Below are 19,975 nucleotides of genomic sequence, written 5' to 3'. Positions count from 1 at the left end.
ACATTTGATGCTTATCCAATGAAGAATGGACAAAGAAAGGGCAATAGTGCAATTGTACAACCATTACTCCACTACTCCACTCATGTCTGCGCATAGTACTGCTACAATTGTGTCTCTGCTAGTTAATTCTCCATACAAGGAATGAAATTCAAATTATTCCCTCCTAGGACATTAACCAACTCAAACAACAGATCATTGGTGATGATCAAGCTTCAATAACGACTATTTTGATGTGCTGACACTTTTACAACGTATCTTTCATACCTCTATATAAAGGAATGAAGACTTGAAGATTTGTAGAGACTCAACAACATTTAAATTGTGCCAAAACTCTACTGAAAAATTGTTGTGTATCAAACACTTAGAATTTCTTAACAACTTTCATATTTTAGAAATTCTAGAGTCTCAAGAGTCTGATTTGTTTTGTATTGTGAACACCACTGATTGTATATCAAGTGTTCAAACCGAACTTATGTGTAATTTGTTTGTTTAGAAGTCTCTTGCTTTTGTGTTTGAGCATATGAAATCTCTTGCTTGTATACTTAAGTATTTAAAGTCTCTTACTTTTGTGCTTGAACAATTGTAATTAGATTGAATTATAGTGAAATCTCCTTGGAAGTGCAAGGGGGACTGGACTACTTCCGGATTATGGAAGGAACCAGGATAATTGTTTTGTGTCTTTCCTCTCTCTCTCTCTCTCTCTCTCTCTTTGTCTGTGTGTCTCTCTCTCTCTCTCGCTCTCTATTTATCTTTACTTTATTCGCTACATTAGACTCTAAACATTGTTCCAGACTCTGAACTCTATCAGACACTGGACCTTAAACTTTGTTTTAGAAGAAGAAAAAGCTAACACAATTCAACCCTCTTCTTGTGTTTTTCTCACCTTCATATGTGTTGGTTCATTTGAAAGGGGAGAAACCAAGCAATTTTTTAAGAAGATTTTCAGCGGCCTAATGATTTGGTTAACATGATTCAGAAATGTTCTAAAGAAATAAATCAGTTTACCTTTCATCATCTTTTCCACAACCCTCAACAAAAGGAGACGATCTTCATTGCTTGGAATAACCCAATTTAGGGATGGATCAATCTCAATAGTAGCAGTGCATGCAAGGGGAATAACCTCATAATGGGGTATGAAAGTTTGTTTCGTAATGGAGATGGGTGGTGAATCAAAGGTTACATTAAGATGATTGACTCGTGTGACGCTCTTCATGCAAAAATATGGGGCGTTTATCTGAGATTGGAGATGGTGCGGAAAGATCATATTGTTGGAACAAAATGTGTTTAACATTGCCACCTTAAGTTTTGATGATAACAAAATATTAAAAGTTCAATTGGATATGCTAATATTTGTTCAAGTGTACAAGAGCATAGACTAAAATTTATAAGTCTTAAAACAAGTTATTGGTTCTGAAAGAACAATTGAGAGAAAAAATGAATTTTCAAGAGAAGCTATGTTGCAAGTCAGAGTCTGAAGAATTTAGAGTCTGAAGTCACCCAGAGTCTGAAGTGAAGAACCTAAAGTCAGTTAAATTGGTTATTTAAAGACACAAGTATGCAGGAGGAATAGAAGCTTTTAGCAACGACTATTTTAGAGGAATTAGAAGTCACTGGATGTTTATCCACTGAAGAAGGACAGAGAAAGGACAATAATACAACCACTACTCCATTGCTCCAACATTTCCTGCACATAGTACTGCTACAGTTGTGTCTCTGTTGGTTAACTCTCCATACAAAGAATGATTTTCAAATTATTTCTTCCTAGGACATTAACCAAATCAAGCAACAGATCATTGGTGATGATCAAGCTTCATTAACAACTCTTTAATATGATGGCATCTCTACAACGTCTCTTTCATATCTCTATATAAAGGAATGAAGACTTAAAGATTAGTAGAGACTCTACAACATTTAAAACTATGCCAAAATTCTACTGAAATTGTTGTGCATCAAACACTTAAAATTTCTTAATAACTTTCATATCTTAAAAATTTTAGAGTCTTAAGAGTCTGATATGTTTTGTATTGTGAACACCACTGATTGTATATCAAGAGTTCAAACCAAACTATTTATGTGTAATTTGTTTGTTTATAAGTCTCTTACTTTTGTGCTTGAGCATAGGAAATTTCTTGCTTGTGTTCTTAAGTATTTGAAATCTGTTGCTTGTGTGCTTGAGCATTTGTAATGAGATTGGATTATAGTGAAATTTGAAAGTGCAAGGGGGACTAGACTACTTCCGTATTGTGGAAGGAACCAGGATAATTGCTTTGTGTCTTTCTCTTCTCTTCTCTCTCTATCTCTTTACTTTATCCGCTGCATTAGTCTCTGAACATTGCTTCAGACTCTGGACTCTTTACTTAGTTTAAAAAGAATAAAAAACTAACACAATTCAACCCCCTTCTTGTGTTTTTCTCACCGTCACATATTCCACATCTCATTGTCAAAAGTGATTCGAAACTCTTTATTAACAAGGTCGGGTGGGGGGGGGGGGGGGGGGGGGGGGTGGTTTCATTTTGGTTAGACGTATTTGTGATCTTTTGATGTTAGATTGACATGTCCTAGTCCATCACGTTTGGCAAGAAGAAGACAAAAATGTTGATATGCTTGCTAATATAATATCTCTTTAACAGTTGTTATGTAGTGGAGTCTCCTCCTAGGAAACTCCATAGTTTGCTCTTTGATGACTTGTTTGGGGATTACATGCCCAAAAATGTTAGATAGCTTCTTAGTTTTGTTTTCTTGTCTAGCTTAGGCCTTCTTTTGTAAAAAAAAAAATAAAAAATATTTAAGGTATTCATAGTTAGGTTTCATAAATAAAATAAACACTATATAAATTGACTTTGAAGACAAATTCAACGGTGTATCAGCACATGAAAATCACATACAATTCCAATGATGATTTAGTATATTCGACACAAAAGAAGCTCACAATATTTATTGTCTCAACGAGTGAGACAATGTCAATATTAGTAACGCCTTTAATAAACAACAACAAAGACAAATATCATCGTCTCAAAGTTAATATCTGTTTCCTTTGATTTTGTCGAATTCTAATCAATATCATAAACATTGCACTCATGAAGAAAAGGTCACAATTAACTTCTACTTCCAATAAACGACACAAGTGTCGTTGATATTTTGAGTGACTTTTAAGCGTTGACCCATCATAAACCGCTCATCAAAGTAATTTATGGTATAATCCGTCTGTGTTTGAATAATGACGAGACTAATTAGGTAATAAATTAGTTGAAACATTCAATGCATGAGCAAAATCATGAACGGATAACTTTTTTACTAAATATCGATTAATAAATTAACATACAATCAAATACGACATGAGAAAGTTAGAGGAGAGAATCTCAATATTTCTAATATAGAAGATATAATAACACATCTTTTCAAAATCGGTAAACTAATGAGAATCATTCGTCTATATCGACCTCTGATTTATACAGAATCATAGTGACATATCACATCAGCGCAAAAGCTTCGTATAGTAACATCAGAGATTTCACAGTGAACATGCATCAGAACGTGACATTCGATTAACAAACACGAATCCAAACATGCATATACATACACCAAGCGTCTATATAATCAACTTCATATTCATACAAAATCACAGTAAAGTATCACAACAATGCAAAATCTCCATACACCAACTTCAGAAATCTCACAATAAAAATACATCAGCACGTGACATCTAACCGACAAGCACGAAACCAAATATGCTATAAACATATTATGATCATCCAACTCTATTTCTATTTTTCCTCACACAAATAGCATTTCTATTTAGAACTCTACATTTCTATTTAGAAATGGATATGGATGTAATATGGTCCTAGTAGGTTTCCTAAAGATATACATGAGTTGTTTTGTTTGTTGGCAAAGGCAAAAAGCAGAGAGAGTGCACATCACATAGATCGGGTTCAGCCTATACCATCACCGCCACGTGTACACATAAACCAATGATCATAGCAAGATAGAATAGGCCCAAACCCGAAAACCTCTCTCAGACTAATGACGTGTACTTTTAACCGTAGCCTCCCTATATAAACCTCCATTTTTTTTTCTTCATTCTCATCCATTTCTCTTCTTCTACCTTTCCACCGATTCATCACTTTCACAAAAAAAAAAAAAAAACACTCACTCTCCGTTTCTCTCACACCACCGTTTAGGGTTTCGATATTCTTCTCTTCGCTTCGTTGTTGCAGTTTCCGATTTGGAAAATCCACTGTCTTCTCCTGTCTTGGCTCGAGATCCGGGCCAAGCACAGAAGATTCCAGTTCCGATTTGCATTTTCATTTCACTGGTTCGTATTTTTCATCGCTGTTTATCTTTCTTGCGTTTCTTGTTATGTGTTTTATTTTTTTCTTTGATTTGGATTTGTTTTTTTATGCTAGTGTGATTTGATTGATGTATACGCATGTCGTTTTGTTTGTTCTTGAAAGTAAAACGACACTAGTGTATTATTTCTGTTATTTCTTGCGGTTTCTAATGAATCTTGCATTGTGTTCGTTTTGAATTGAAACGGTTATTGATTTCGTTAGGAAGTTGAATCTTACTGAACTGAAGTTTATGTTAATGCTGTTATTGATAGGTGAACGTGACGTGTTTGTGTTATTGGGGAAATGGCGTCGAACGAGGGATTTTTGACTGAAGGACAGAGGGAGATGTTGAAAATTGCGAGTCAGAACGCTGAGAATTTGTCGTTGTCGCCTAAGTCGCCGTCGACATTGCTTGCTGATCATCATCACATCAAAGCTCCTGCTGGTGGTAAGGCACAGACTGCTGGGATTGCTGTGAGGCATGTGCGTCGGTCGCATTCTGGAAAGTTAGGGCGGGCTAAGAAGGGTGAGTTGTGTGTTCTTTGGATATTTTATTTTGAATTGATTCTATATGCTATGCTGTGGTTATTGTTGTTACGTTCGTAAGCTGTAGTATTTTACTTAGGCTGTTGGATTTCTTGAAAAGGTTTTAGAAGAAAGACTTTTGAGAAGGAATATAATATAGTATATATTTAGATGAATAGGTGATAGATTAGGATTTTCAAAGTTTATTCGGGACTAAGTTGATCGCTGCGATAAGAAAATTTTAAGTATTACTTTATTTCGTCTTTTGCGGCTAATGGCTTTTTTGCAATGGAAAATATTTCGTTTTGATTAAATGTTTGCTCAGTTATTGTTTCTGATAAATGTGGAATTATTTGATGTTATTATTAAATGATGATTTTGCTGTAGTCGATCAGCCTCCCCAATCAATTAGAACTGATAGGTTGAAGTTTTAATCAGCCAGATACGATACCACTTTTTAGGAAAATAATTTATACATATTAGTTATAACGGTAATCTGTGAATGATCGCATTTTCGGTATAGGTTCAAATTTTAATCAGCCAGATACAATACCACTTTTTAGGAAAATAATTTATACATATAAGTTATAACGGTAATCTGTGAATGATTGCATTTTCGGTATAGGTTGAAGTTTTAATCAGCCAGATACGATACCACTTTTTAGGAAAATAATTTATACATATAAGGTATAACGGTAATCTGTGAATGATTGCATTTTTGGTACATGGGCATTTTGTCGTAGTTGCATTTTCGGTACATGGGCATTTTGTCGTATTGGAGCACGAGAGCTGCTTTCTTCCCATCATTCCCAAGGGTGGAAAGTCATTCATTATTTCTGAAGGCAAAGCTGTGTAATCTTTGCCTAGTTTAGTTAACACTATTACCAACGAAAATGATTTTGCTTCCATGAAGCTAATCTTATTGATCATGAGGTACAGAGGTGGACATCAATGCAAAACAAGGCTGAAACTTCAATTGTTTTAAGAGTACAAATAATATTGCATTTACGTTTTAATTTTACCTAAATTTCTAGTAAATTCACTTGCACATATATTTGGATAATTTTCATAAACTGGAGGACGAATGATAAGCTTCTAGATTTGATTTTTTTTTCCTTTCTCCCAAATTCAGGGCTAATATGTGATTGTGTTGTCATTGTTTACCAATTGTTTTTTTTAATGGTCTTCATGCGATAATAATCTACATTGGTCATCTTGTGGATGCAGATGGTGCTGGTGGTAAGGGCACTTGGGGGAAATTGCTGGACACAGAAATTGATTCTCACATAGACCGCAATGATCCAAATTATGATAGTGGCGAGGTGAAGTATTTTTTTATCATTCTGATTTTGTTGGCTGTTTCTATGTTGTTATAATACTCTTAAAACTAAAAATATATTAATTACAAGTTTTAATTTATCATTCTCTACAAACTATCTTAAAAAAAGATGGTAGATGTCTCTCTCTTTCCCTCTAATCCCCTCCCCTCCAATCCCCTCCCCTCCAATCTTCCAAACAGACCCATATTGTTAACTCTTCTGTACCTGTTGCCTGCTTTATTTTTTCCATTCTATCTTTCTCTTGTTGTAAATGAATTACATACATAAGCATATAACATGTTCTATTTGCATACTTTTGCATTTTATAGGAACCCTATGAGCTGGTTGGAACTACTGTTACTGACCCCTTGGATGAATTCAAGAAAGCAGTGGTATCCCTCATAGATGAATACTTCAGTAATGGGGATGTTGATTTGGCAGCATCTGACCTAAGAGAACTTGGCTCAAGTGAATATTATCCATACTTCATTAAGCGACTTGTTTCCATGGCAATGGACAGGCATGATAAGGAGAAAGAAATGGCTTCTGTTCTGCTTTCAGCACTGTATGCTGATGTCATTAGTCCCACACAGATTAGGGATGGATTTTTTATGCTTATTGAATCTGCTGATGATCTTGCAGTGGATATCCTGGATGCAGTTGACATCCTTGCTTTATTCCTGGCACGTGCTGTTGTTGATGATATTCTTCCACCAGCCTTTCTTGCCAGGGCAAGGAAGGCTCTTCCGGAATCTTCCAAGGGAGCTGAGGTAGTCAAGACTGCCGAGAAGAGCTATCTCTCAGCTCCACACCATGCAGAACTTGTGGAAAGACGATGGGGTGGTAGCACTCACATTACTGTTGAAGAAATGAAGAAAAAGATTGCTGATTTACTTAAAGAATATGTTGATAGTGGCGAGACACTTGAAGCCTGTAGGTGTATACGTGAGTTGGGAGTTGCATTCTTCCATCACGAGGTTGTGAAGAAGGCCCTGGTACTTGCCATGGAGATTCCTTCAGCAGAACCTTTACTGTTGAAGCTGTTAAAAGAAGCAGCAGCAGAAGGACTGATTAGTTCCAGCCAAATGGTGAAAGGGTTTTCTCGATTGGAAGAAGGCCTAGATGATCTTGCTCTTGATATTCCATCAGCTAAAGCCTTGTTTCAGTCATTTGTCCCCAAGGCAATATCTGAAGGATGGCTTGATGCTTCCTTTGCCAATCCAGCTGGTGAAAATGGGGAATTCCAAGTTGAAGATGAGAATGTGAGGAAGTACAAAAAGGAAGCTGTAACTATAATTCATGAGTATTTTCTCTCTGACGACATTCCTGAACTCATTCGAAGCCTAGAAGATCTTGGAGCACCTGAGTATAACCCAATATTTTTGAAGAGGTTAATAACACTTGCTTTGGACCGAAAGAACAGAGAAAAGGAAATGGCATCTGTCCTGCTATCTGCACTTCATATAGAGATATTCTCAACAGAGGATATTGTTAATGGTTTTGTCATGCTTCTGGAAAATGCTGAAGATACAACGCTGGATATACTGGATGCTTCGAATGAGCTTGCTCTGTTTTTAGCTCGGGCTGTGATTGATGATGTACTTGCCCCATTGAACTTGGATGAAATTGGCAGCAGACTACCACCAAAATGCAGTGGTAGTGAAACTGTGCGTATGGCTCGAACACTCTCTTCTGCTCGTCATGCAGGTGAAAGGCTATTGAGATGCTGGGGCGGGGGAACTGGATGGGCTGTGGAGGATGCTAAGGACAAGATCACAAAGCTCTTGGAGGAGTATGAAAGTGGGGGGGTTGTCGGTGAAGCATGCCAGTGTATTCGTGACTTGGGGATGCCTTTCTTCAACCATGAGGTAGTGAAGAAAGCTTTGGTTATGGCCATGGAGAAGAAGAATGATAGGATGCTGGATTTGCTGCAGGAGTGCTTCAGTGAAGGCCTCATCACCACCAATCAGCTGACTAAAGGATTCACCCGGATTAAGGAGGGTCTTGATGATCTGGCTCTGGACATTCCAAACGCCAAGGAAAAATTTGCTTTCTATGTGGAGCATGCACAGACCAAGGGGTGGCTTCTACCATCATTTGATTCCTCTGCCCCAGATGTCTAGCTAAACTACCCAGGGCATGTTGTCCTCCCATTGAAGATGGGATAATCTGGGATTGTTTGACATGGTCCTTTCCATTTGCTCTTTTACTTGACATTTTTCTTCTAGATCATTTCACTGAGGTTCCTGTTACTTCGGTCATTGTAAAAAGTTGGTCTTATTTCATTTACAGCTTTTCAGGATAATGTTGCATCAAGAGGTAGTTGTCTTTTAACATTTACTCTCTCTGGATGAAGGGTCTGTTGGTTGTGCACTTTTACACCATTAGATCAAGTTTAGTTTGAAAGATATATCAATTGGCTACTATTTTTAGATTCCTGGTTTCGGTCTCCAATTTTCAAAATATTTAAAATTTTCCCACCTATGCATGCTTAATGTGATGGCTATTGTTGATTGCGTCAAAATGAGTTGTTGAGAGAGAATTTACTTGAGACATTGTCTTCTGTCAAATTTGATTGTTTGTATGATACAATTTATTTATTTTTTGAAAAATGTTTTTATGAAACAAATTAATATATATTTTTTAAAATGTAGACTATTAAGTAGATCAGATTTAGGTAGACTATGAGCTAATTAATAGTTACATTTCTTCTTCTTTGTGGCCAAGTTTAAAAAGATTTCTTGATTAAATTCAAAATGATAGCTCCTGGAAAATTGAAGATGGTAGTTCTATATCATTTTGCAATGGCAAATGGAATGATAATGTGTTTGTTGGTGAATTGAAAATTCTTGAATCTATGGGAGGTGACTTGTCTGCAATGGTATCTAATTTCATTCACAATGGCTCTTGGTCTTCCCCTGATTGGTTAATTATTGCCTAACCTATCCCCATCAATAGAATTAAGGTTTGTATAATTCCTCTTACACCATATAAAAATCATATGGTTTGGGATACCGGTGTCTCTGGAGAGCTCTTTTTCAAAGATGCATATAATGCAAATTTTACTCATAATCAACATGTTGGTTGAGGAAAGAAAATTCGGTCTATTGTGATTTATCATATTAAAACTTTTGTAATTTGGAAAATTATTCATAATGTTTTGCCTATTGATAACAACCTTAGGAAGAGGGGTTTCACTACAGTGTATTGTTCTAGGCTTTTGTAGCCATCGCAACAATGCTTTTGAAGACACAAACACATCTTTTTTTGTATTGCTCATTTGCTTTTCACGTTTGAAATTTGTTCTGTTTTTCTTGATTGACCCTTGGACCACACTTCAATGACTAGTCTTCTTTTCATCATGAATGGAAAATGGAGCTCTCAACTGACATTTTAATTATGTAAACAATTCTTCAAAAAAAAAATTATGTAAACAATTATTAACATTATTTGGTATTATTACTTAGGTTTGGCAGAAACAAAATTCAATGTACAAACCGAGCTTGCTATTATGTTGAACAAAATCAAGCAGGATGTATTATAATCCACAAACTTGTCTAAAGGACATAAGCACTCTTGTATCCATGAGTTCAAAATTACTCCAGTGGTTCCTAATATGACTCAAGTTAATTAGCCCGCTTTTCTTAAATATTGGCTTAAATGCAATACTAATGGTGCATCTAGAGGATCACATAACCTCTCCATTTGTGTTGGTATATTTAAAGATTTTAGAGGTTCGTTTATTTTAAATACGATCTAGTATGGTATATCGGAAACTATATGGAGGTGCGCTATGATGCACGATCCTCGTTGTTTCATATGAAACTATATGTCGAACATTAGAACATCAAGCTAGATATCTCCAAGATGGGGAAAGGTGGTGTCTTATCCCTACATGCCAAAGAAAATGTTTCATATGTAAGGATGGACTTATGTAATATGCATAACCAAGACATGCAAAATGCTGTAGTTCCTTCCTTTCATTGGAATTTTAGCTCTTTAAGAACATCCTATCGAACATTAGAATTTCAAGACAGACATCCTTAACATTAGAATTTACATTTAACTTATTTTTTAACGGGAATCAATTTTATAATATTAATTCACTCAAAATCAATTTTTTTTAATAAAAGCTAAAAACACAATTATAATTAGAGAAATGTGAGGACTTACCACTTTATGTATGATTCGTTTCTAAAATGTGAGACTCACGTAGATATTCAATAAAAGATATAAATGTTGAAAATGTGTTAGAAAGATAATGTTCATAGAGGACTGCTAGGGGCAGTCGCTCCAACAAGCGCTTTTGGATACTTTCTCAGCAATTGGTCCACGTCACTATTATTAAAAAGTAAAGAAACTGGCAACCGGCTATGTTTGTTGAATTAAAATAAACTAAATCAAAAGTCTTCTAAATCTCGCTTTCGTCTCCGCACAACGTTTTCATCAAGCCTCCAAATCAAGCTTAGTGGTAAGGCCGTGTTTTGCTGTAAAGCTCACATAAATCATATGAAAGGGAATCGAAGAAGAGCAGATCAGATCCTATGATGGCACACGACTCGCCGGAAAATTATTCTGGTGTTAAAGTAGCAGATTCTGTTTACTGCAACATGGAAGTAATATTGAATACTAGCAAATACGATAAAGAAGGTGAAATAGAGAGAAAGCCAAAAAAAAATTACTGTTATTTATGTTTTGTATCAAATGACCCATTTTCAATAGATGAGCACCCAGGCCAGAACCTTTCAATATCAGTACCCACACAAGGTTTCTGAAACCATTGTTTTTGACGGCTATGGCTGATTCTTCAATAAACCCAAAGGACCACCAGAACAGATGCGACTTTACCATCCATACCAGACACAAACGCAGACCCAACAAACTTATGAAAAGGGTGTTATGACCATGTTCAATTCATGAAATCTGGTTTTGTGCTTGAAAAAGCCAGTGAAAAACTCATTCAGTTGCTGTGGAAATAATTTTTCTTTCTCTTTTTTTTAAAAAAAAAATTAAATAAAAGGATTGAGTTTTCTAAACCTGCAGAGCCGGTTAACAGGTTTGGAGATTTTTTTTTAAATGACGTGGCCCAATGGTTGGACAAGTGCTCAAAAGAGAGTGTTTGAGCAATTGCAATTAGCATTCCTCATGTTCATAACCTTCGTACCCAGCGTTTAGTAAAGTCACTTTAGAGTTTAGAGCATAAATTCACCGACACGTCCTTGTACTTCCTTTCTCCTATAATAATGGCCAAGTTGAAAGATGCTCCAATGCCTTATTATATTGTAAACTACACACACTTCTTACTTAAATTTCACACAGCAATAACAATATTGAATATATATATTAATGCAGTGACACATTTTCCTTTAAAAAATATACAAATTCCTTCATAAAAAAAGAAAGATACAAATTTCACAACGCATAATCCAATCCAACATGCCACTCCACAATACACGAACGTGAATTCTAAGAAGCTAAAAATTTGTGCGAAGATAAAATAAGAGAAACTAAAATAAAATAAAGATGTGCAATTGTCGGTGTCGTTGTTTTTGTTGTTATCTTCAAAGATACCAAACTGGATTCAGCTCATATGTTAACTTTGTAGCAATTTTCATTTCGTTAAAAGATTCAAATCAAACATGCACACATGTTTGACAAGATTTTACCATGGAGAGTGAATTAGTGAGTCACTAGCAAGGGAGGCTGGGAGAGTAAGAGGTAGCCATGATAATAAGAGGGTAAAATTTGTAAATTGGATGAAATAGTCATTCGTTGGAATTGCACGACAAGTGCAAGGAGTGTGGTGGACATTAGCATTTCTCTATAAAGATTTATGAAGGAGAGTTTGTCGTCCATTTAAAATTTGATAAAAAAAAAAATCAAAATAAAATTGACTATTGTATTAATTTTACAAAACATTTATGCCTTAATAGCAGTTTTAGCCCTTTAACTTTTCCAAAGTTGCGATTTTGGCCCTAAGAAAAAAAACTACAAAACCGCCCCCTAAGTTTTGCACATGTGGCAGTTTTGGCCCCCAATGCCAATTTTGACTCGGTCTACGCTGACGTGGCACCCTGAGTGAGGTGCCACATATTATTTTTTATTTTTTTTGGCCTTGGGGGGCCAAAACTGCTACAGTTGCAAAACTTAAGGAGCGGTTTTGTAGTTTTTTTTTCTTAGGGGCCAAAATCGCAACTTTGGGAAAGTTAGGGGGCTAAAACTGCTATTAAGCCAACATTTATTACATATTGCATAGAAATATGAGGTATTGAGGTAAAAAAAAAGTTAATGCAATTAAATTTAAAAAAAAAATATCCTGAAAAGTGAGAGATAAAAATATCTAGTGTTTTATATTTCTTAGGGGAAATTGCACTCACCTTCCCTGAGGTTTTTTTAAATGACACTCAAACCCCCTCTAATTTTTAAATAGATAATAACCTCCCTTATTTAATCTTATAATTAACAATAACCACCCCTGACTTGTTAACGCAGTTTCCTTTCTATTAACGTAAGAAATTTAAGAGGAGCCCATTATGTTCATTTGAAACTCTAAACCTAATTTTTCATTATGTTACATAGATTTTTCTTTTGGCAAACACATTCTCTGTTCCTTTCTGTATGTGACCGTCTCCCTGCCAACAATTTTCTCAAATGCAGCAAATAAAATCTATATGGACAGGGTGCTAATGATTCAGTCGTGGTATGGGCGGTAATTAGAACGATCGTCGTGGTGGCATATAGATTCAGTCGTTGTGAATCTATATGGACGACCAAAAAGTAGTAAATTCCTTAATTGTGCACTTTCACAATTAGTTACACATTGGGAAAAAAAATTCCAACAAACAAATTGAATACTGCTATGAACTATAAGTGAAAACCATACATATAATAAGTCGTTTCCAACAAATTTTTTGAAGTCGAGTGGTATCAGTTAACATATTCTACATTATCATCTCATCAAGCTTTGGTGTTAGATGCTGCATTTGTTTTCCTGTTCTTTAGTTCCCAGAAAACATAGGTAGTAGAATGTGAATTTTTTAATTTAAATTAACAAATATCTAACACCGTTAATAAAGAGGGGAGGTCAGTGTTTTTTCAAAACTAAAGGGGGTGTAAGTGTTATTTAAAGAATCTCTCTTGTTTCGAATATAATAGAAGATTTTTTTTTTCCAGATTTATTGAATAAATGATGCATCTAATTTATAGATTAGATGCATACTATAAATTAGATACATCATTTATTCAATAACTACAAATTAGATACATCATTTATTCAATAAATCTGAAGAAAAAAAATCTTATATTTGAAAGAGGAGGAGGGTGTATAGTAGTTGGTTGATACATCATTCAACGATTTGTTATATATAAGTCTAATATTATTCGATCTATAAAAATGTTACGTTTAACATGAGATTGATACAAATTTAGTGAATCATTTCATCCTTAAAATAGTTAGATAATTTAGTTTTCTAATTTTATATTCCATAATGACAGATTAGTCATCGTCTTCTTCTTTTCTTGACAATTAAACTAAATTAACACAATTCTTTCCTTTTTTTTTGGTTATTTTATAAATTTTGTGACTAGATTTCATGATACTTGCAATTTAAGTGTACGTTTGAATTATCCATCCTCTCAAAAAAAAGTGTATGTTTGAATTGCAACTTGAATGATAAAAGTCTGGTCTTCTAATTTTAGGAAACAAAGTTTAAATTTTTTTGGAAACTTTTTTAAACTGACAATGTGAACTTTAATTAATAATATTTTTCTCTTTCTCCGTTTTCTTAAAGGGTGTGTTTGAATTGGTGATGAAATTTGTTATGCATTGTAATTTTTTTAAGCTTAAATTATAACGACAATGATACAGCGTAATGTCGTCAAAAGAATGAATGTTGCATGTCGATTTTGTTCGACTTTTTAGATAAGATAAACCCGAGCCAAGTCAAAGTGGTTGTTTGGTTTGATTTTTGCAATCTTTTCTCTCGAAATCTAAACAAAACTAAATTGATGGAGAATATATTGATTTGGCCCCTAACTTTATACACACACACACACACACACATATATATATATATATATGTGTGTGTGTGTGTATAAAGTTTGTTTTAAAAAATAACATTTGTTCAAACATTATATACATATATTTTTTTTTTTACAAATTTATTCTAACATCATATGTTTCTTGTACTACTAAAACAAGTATATATGCTAAAATAAAAAACATAATAATTAAAAAAAAAACACATCAAAACAACATATTTTGAATTAAGATAAACAATTTTAAAAAATATAATTAAAAAAACACATCAAAACAACATATATTAAATTTGGATAATCAATTTTAAAAAATAATGGTTTGTTTTGTGCCTTAGTGATCGATTGTTTTTTTTTTTTTTGGTGAACAAAGAGGGCCAAAGCCCGCCTTAGTGATCGATTTTGCATGGCACAAAACTGTTACTCGAAACCAAAATGATAGAGGCCAAGTTTGATTTATTCGGTTCGGTTTGGATCCAAACATAAACAAAAAAAGTGAAAATATTTTATTGATTTAGATTATATCTTCAATTCCACCAGATAATTTGTTTGGTTCTTATGCCCGTACTTTTTTTGTTGAAAGAAAAGGGCTAAATGCCCAAACAAAAACAAAAACTAAAAGTCACGAGAGAAACCAATCATAGCAACATCAACACAAACATATAGAGCCTAGAGGCATAAAATTAGGAACACAAAAAAAAATCAAAGTCCTAATAGTGCTTAAGACCAAACTTTGCAAGGACACAATCAACTTGATTTCTTTCATAAAGAATGTGAGACCACATAATTTCTTTATAACCGGCACATAATCACAAATCCAACCATGATCCACTTATAGACAAAATCTCTTTATCCAATTGATTACAAGAATGAGAGTTCGGGCCCAAAAAGAAAGTTAGTAGCAATACTGAGCTTAAGACATATAGTAGTAAAATACCCCACAACTCTGTATCTATGAAGCCCCGATACCTGACACGATACCGATACGATACGATACCGATACGGCGATACGGGAAAAATTTCAAAATTCCCGATACGATACGGCCTCGATACGTTATTAAAAAATTAAATTTAAAATTAATAGTATAAGTGCACAATGTATAAACATAACTAAAAATGATAATAAACAAACATTCACATTAATGAAAATGATCAAAACAAGTGACAATTACATATTTTTTCCGCACAAATTAGATAGAATATAGCTAAACATCATTAGTACCATCCAAAGAGAGCATCATAAGTACTATAAAAAAAAGAACATCTTTGTCTAATGTTGACTACTTAACAGTTAACACTAATTTACATCGAAAACAAATAGCAGAAGAAACGTAACATTAGAGAGAATCAATCAGTGGTAATGGTTAGAAGAGAGAATAGCTATTGCTATGTGGTGACGAGAAACCCTATTTTTTTAGGTTAGAAGAGACAATATGATTTTGATAACGCTGCCAGACTTGTAGTTTTATTTCTTATTATTTTATTGGCTTAAGTGCAGTTTTGCCCCCCCTATTTTGACTGAATCGGAATTTTACCCCCTCTATTTTGAAACTCGGAATTTTACCCCCCTAATTTACTGTTTTTCGGAATTTTGGCCCCCCTATTTTAAAAATCGGAATTTTACCCCTCCAATTTAATATTTTTCAAAAGTTGGCTGATGTGGCTGTGCTGATGTGGCTTAAATAATATTAAAAAAATAAAAAAATAAAAAATGTAACTTAAAATGAAAATAATAATAATCATTTTCCCTTATATTTATATTAATAATAATAATAATAATAATAATAATAATAATAATAATAATAATAATCCTTTCCAATCCTTTCTTCTTTTCAAAATCAAAAGAACGAACAATCCAAAATTTTGTCAAAAAAAAAAAAAAAAAGAACAATCCAAAACCTAATGAATCGTGTTCCCTTTTCTCCTTCTCTTCACGCGTTGCCGTAACCGTCACCGTTCCTAACCATCGCCGTTCTCGCTTCGTCATCACCGTTCCACTTTGTCATTGTTCTCACTCTTCTCGTCGCCGTCGATCTCACTCTTCTCGTCGCCGCCGTTCAAAACTGAAAATGGTGAAACACGAAGTAATGATTCTTGGTTCAAGTTCAATGACAAAATTGAGGTATGTCTTTCTCATATTCTGTTGACCATATGGAATTATTCACCATCTGGGTTCATGTTTATGTTGATGTTCTGTTGTTGTAGTTTTTGTTACTGCTCTGCTGTTGTGTTGTTGTAGTTGTTGTTCTGTTTTTATGGGGAGTTTTTTTATTGTTTGTTGCAATCCTTGTTTTTTATGGGGCGTTTTTCAATCAATCTTATTTGCAAGGATAAGGACCACTTCACGCTGTCAAGCATTGTTCAGCCATTGAGGAGATTTGTTCATTCAAGGTGTAATTTAACTGGGTTCGTTCAACAGTTCCAAATGTGCTTTCAACAGTTTCATTTTAAGTTTTGTTAAAAAAAAAAAAAAAGTTTCATTTTAAGTTACATTTTTTTATTTATTATTTTTTTATTTTTTAATATTGTTTAAGCCACATCAGCACAGCCACATCAGCCAACTTCTGAAAAATATTAAATTGGAGGGGTAAAATTCCGATTTTTAAAATAGGGGGGCCAAAATTCCGAAAAACATTAAATTAGAGGGGTAAAATTCCGAGTTTCAAAATAGGGGGGGTAAAATTCCGATTCAGTCAAAATAGGGGGGGTAAAACTGCATTTAAGCCTATTTTATTTTACTTTTTTTTAAAGAAAATATGTAAGACAGAAGTATAGGTGTCGGAGTATAAGTAAGTTGTGTCGGAGTACAAATTAGTCGTATCCCCGGTCATTTTTTTTCCTTCAAAAAATAAATATTAATTGCCCGATACTTCTCCGATACGCGTATCGGGACGTATCCGACACGTATCGGTCATTGTTTTTCAAAAAAATTAATATTAATTGCCCGATACTTTTCCGATACGCGTATCGGGACGTATCGGGGCGTATCGGTATCGGATACGTGTCGGATACGATACTTCACCATTTTTGGAGTATCGGGGCTTCAGAGATGTGTGATAGTACAAATCTCCAGCTTGGCAACAAAAAAGTATTACTTATTGGGTAGTGTTAACTTGTGCCCTTAGGGCATATGTGAAGAATCTAAAAATGGAATTAAATAATCAATTTTGTCTTGAAAAGATAAGATTTCAAATTTCAAGAATATTGAATGCACAATTTCCAATAAAATATTTCTATCTTTGACTTCTTAACTTGTGCCTTGAGGGCACAAGATAACATTTCCCTTACTTATTTTACAAAATGAATCTTCATTACCAACACTGAGTTGATCCTATTAGTAAGAGATTTGAATGCTTATGCAAGACGTCGGTGATCTGATCTCTTGTATGGGTTTCAACAGGTTCTGATAATATTTAGTTATCATTAAATGATGGTGAAAAGTCGGTGATCTGAACCCTTGTATGGGTTCCAATAGGTTCTCTGATAATATTTAGTTATCATTAACACTGTGTTTGGTTGGCAAGAAATAGAGGCGATAGAAGTATTGAAGAGAGAAAGAGGAAAGAGATGCCACACTTCTCCTGTTTGGAAGACAGAAGAAATAGGGGAGAGAGACCAATTTTGGTGTGGGTCCCACGCTTTCTCTCTTCTCCACAAACCTGCGAAGAAAGACAAGAGAAATGGTGCTTTCAATTGTTTTCCCGTTTTTGCCCCTGCTTTCTAAATCAACAAAGATCAGTGGAAAAAACACCATTAAAACTGCAAACGAAGAAGACACCCAAGCTGGGCATGTTGAGGCCTCTATCATTCTTTTTTTTTTTTTAATTATATATTTGGAGGTGGAGAAGGAAGATGGATAACTAGGAGTTGAATTTTTTTTTATCAGGATCTTAATAAGAGAACAAAAAACACATGAACTCAAAAAATAAAAGGAAAAACAATATGTGGGAGAATGAAAGATCAGACAGTGCATCGAATGTGATAAATACAATTGTGGTTTTTTCATTTTTTGAAAGACAATAATAATGATAATTACGTGTTGAACCTTTAAAAAAAAAAATATGTGTTGAACCTGATTTGCTGAATACTTGAATTTCTTAGAAATAAAAAATAAATAAAAAATCAGGGATTGAATTGGTTGTAATCCTGATGGTGGATCAATTTTGAAAAGAAAGGGTATTTTGGTACTATCATAAATAATTAGCACTTCTTTCTTCTCTATCTCTTTCATCTTTCTCTTATTCCAAACCATACATCAAATCTACTATATTTCTCACATTTTTCTCTCTTTCCATACTCTCTCTTACCTATTTCTTTCTTCACAACTTCTCATCCAAACCAAACACACCCTAAATGACGGTGAAAACTTTATACGTATAACATGGTAATGAAAAACCTTTTTTTTTGAGAAAGTAATGAAAAACCTTCCATTAACGCCATAAGAAAAAGATATTGAAAAAAGATTAAATAATAAAAGGTATAATATAGAAAATATTAATATTTCATTTTATTTTAAAAGGGCATACTCTCATCACCTCAAATTATAAATTCTTTTGATAATGTCACACTAATTAGAAAAATGTAGTTAATTTTGTATAAGAAATAGAAACTACACAAAAGAGAAACTAATATGATTGGAAGAAAAAAAGAGTAATAAATAGCAACCGATATAAAGGAAAATGAACATTAAAATTTACAGTTTTAAATAAACATTATATTTTTTATTTATAATATAGGTAGCGTTAATTTGTGCCCTTACGACACGTGTTAAGAAACTCAAAAGAGGAAATATTCTTTAAAATTTTGTGCATTCAATTCATTTAAAAGTCAAAGATTAAACATAATACACACATTCCAATAAATTATTTCTATATTTGATTAATGAGTCTTGCTAACAAGTACCCTAAGGGCATTGTTTAAGGAACCCAAAAAAGAAACTATGTCTTGAAAATACAAGTCAAACACTTTTTAAAGTCATAACCGTACAATTTCCAATGCAAAAATTGCTACTTTTAGATGCTTAAACAATGTCCTTAGGGCACTTGATAGCATTTTCCTTGATTAATTAATCTGTGGCTTAAAGGCACAAATTAACACTTCATTTATAATATTGCAACTTAAGTTATAGTCGAGACAATTATTTTGAAAGTGATTATTTTTTTTGGTGCAAGAAGAGGGTATAGCCCATTTTAAAGCGAGTTATAATTTAGGATGAAGAAAGTTTAAAATAAGACAATTTTTTTTGGTTAGAACTTCATGGGACACACATTAAACATAAACAATAGTCAAAAGCACTTAAATGAGATGACAACAGATTTTTTTAGTTTAATACTTCATTCAGTTTTATTTATATGAGACATTTAAGTCAACAAAAGTTAATGTATCTTGTCCAAATTTTGAACCATATATATTAACTTTTGTTGACCCAAACATCTCTTAAAAATAGTAAGACCGAAGATCGTAAAAGATTTTGGATTCAAATCTAATTTTAAGAATGTAGCTGCTCAAAGATTAATTTTTGTAGTTCGATGCACAGAATACTCGGTTGATAAGAAAAAGTACAACCAAACGACCAAATTCATTAGACACCAACAACACTATAAAATTACTTTCACCAAACATGGAATCATTTGAGAAAACTCAAATTCAATTATTAGATGAAATAATTCTTAGTCAAACTCCGCATTAACTTAGTTTTTCGTCGGAAAATCAGATTATTAAAAAAAAAAAACCTATATAAAAGTAGCACACTCTTTTCCCCCTTTG

General features: G+C 33.7%; 1 protein-coding gene across 1 annotated transcript; it reads left to right on the top strand.

Annotated features, from left to right (window-relative positions):
- Positions 1-4,085: 4,085 nt before the first annotated feature.
- Positions 4,086-8,607, top strand: LOC146901634 (MA3 DOMAIN-CONTAINING TRANSLATION REGULATORY FACTOR 1-like). Its single transcript, XM_085733798.1, has 4 exons — positions 4,086-4,315; positions 4,604-4,857; positions 6,084-6,178; positions 6,505-8,607. The coding sequence occupies exons 2-4, from the start codon at positions 4,635-4,637 to the stop codon at positions 8,296-8,298; spliced, it is 2,112 nt and encodes a 703-aa protein (XP_085589924.1). The 5' UTR covers positions 4,086-4,315; positions 4,604-4,634; the 3' UTR covers positions 8,299-8,607.
- Positions 8,608-19,975: the final 11,368 nt, after the last annotated feature.

Source organism: Medicago sativa, chromosome 8, assembly GCF_051527215.1.
Source record: "Medicago sativa cultivar Bolivia chromosome 8, Bolivia_mono, whole genome shotgun sequence".
NCBI classification, from domain to species: Eukaryota; Viridiplantae; Streptophyta; class Magnoliopsida; order Fabales; family Fabaceae; genus Medicago; species Medicago sativa.
This window is presented reverse-complemented; position numbering and strand designations above follow the sequence as displayed.

What these genes read in the sequence shown, in the direction of transcription:
- LOC146901634 (XM_085733798.1), top strand. Translation starts at nt 4,635, where the DNA reads ATGGCGTCGAACGAGGGATTTTTGACTGAAGGACAGAGGGAGATGTTG. An exon ending in GTTAGGGCGGGCTAAGAAGG is followed by an intron (nt 4,858 to 6,083) that starts GTGAGTTGTGTG and finishes TTGTGGATGCAG; the next exon opens with ATGGTGCTGGTGGTAAGGGC. An exon ending in CAAATTATGATAGTGGCGAG is followed by an intron (nt 6,179 to 6,504) that starts GTGAAGTATTTT and finishes TGCATTTTATAG; the next exon opens with GAACCCTATGAGCTGGTTGG.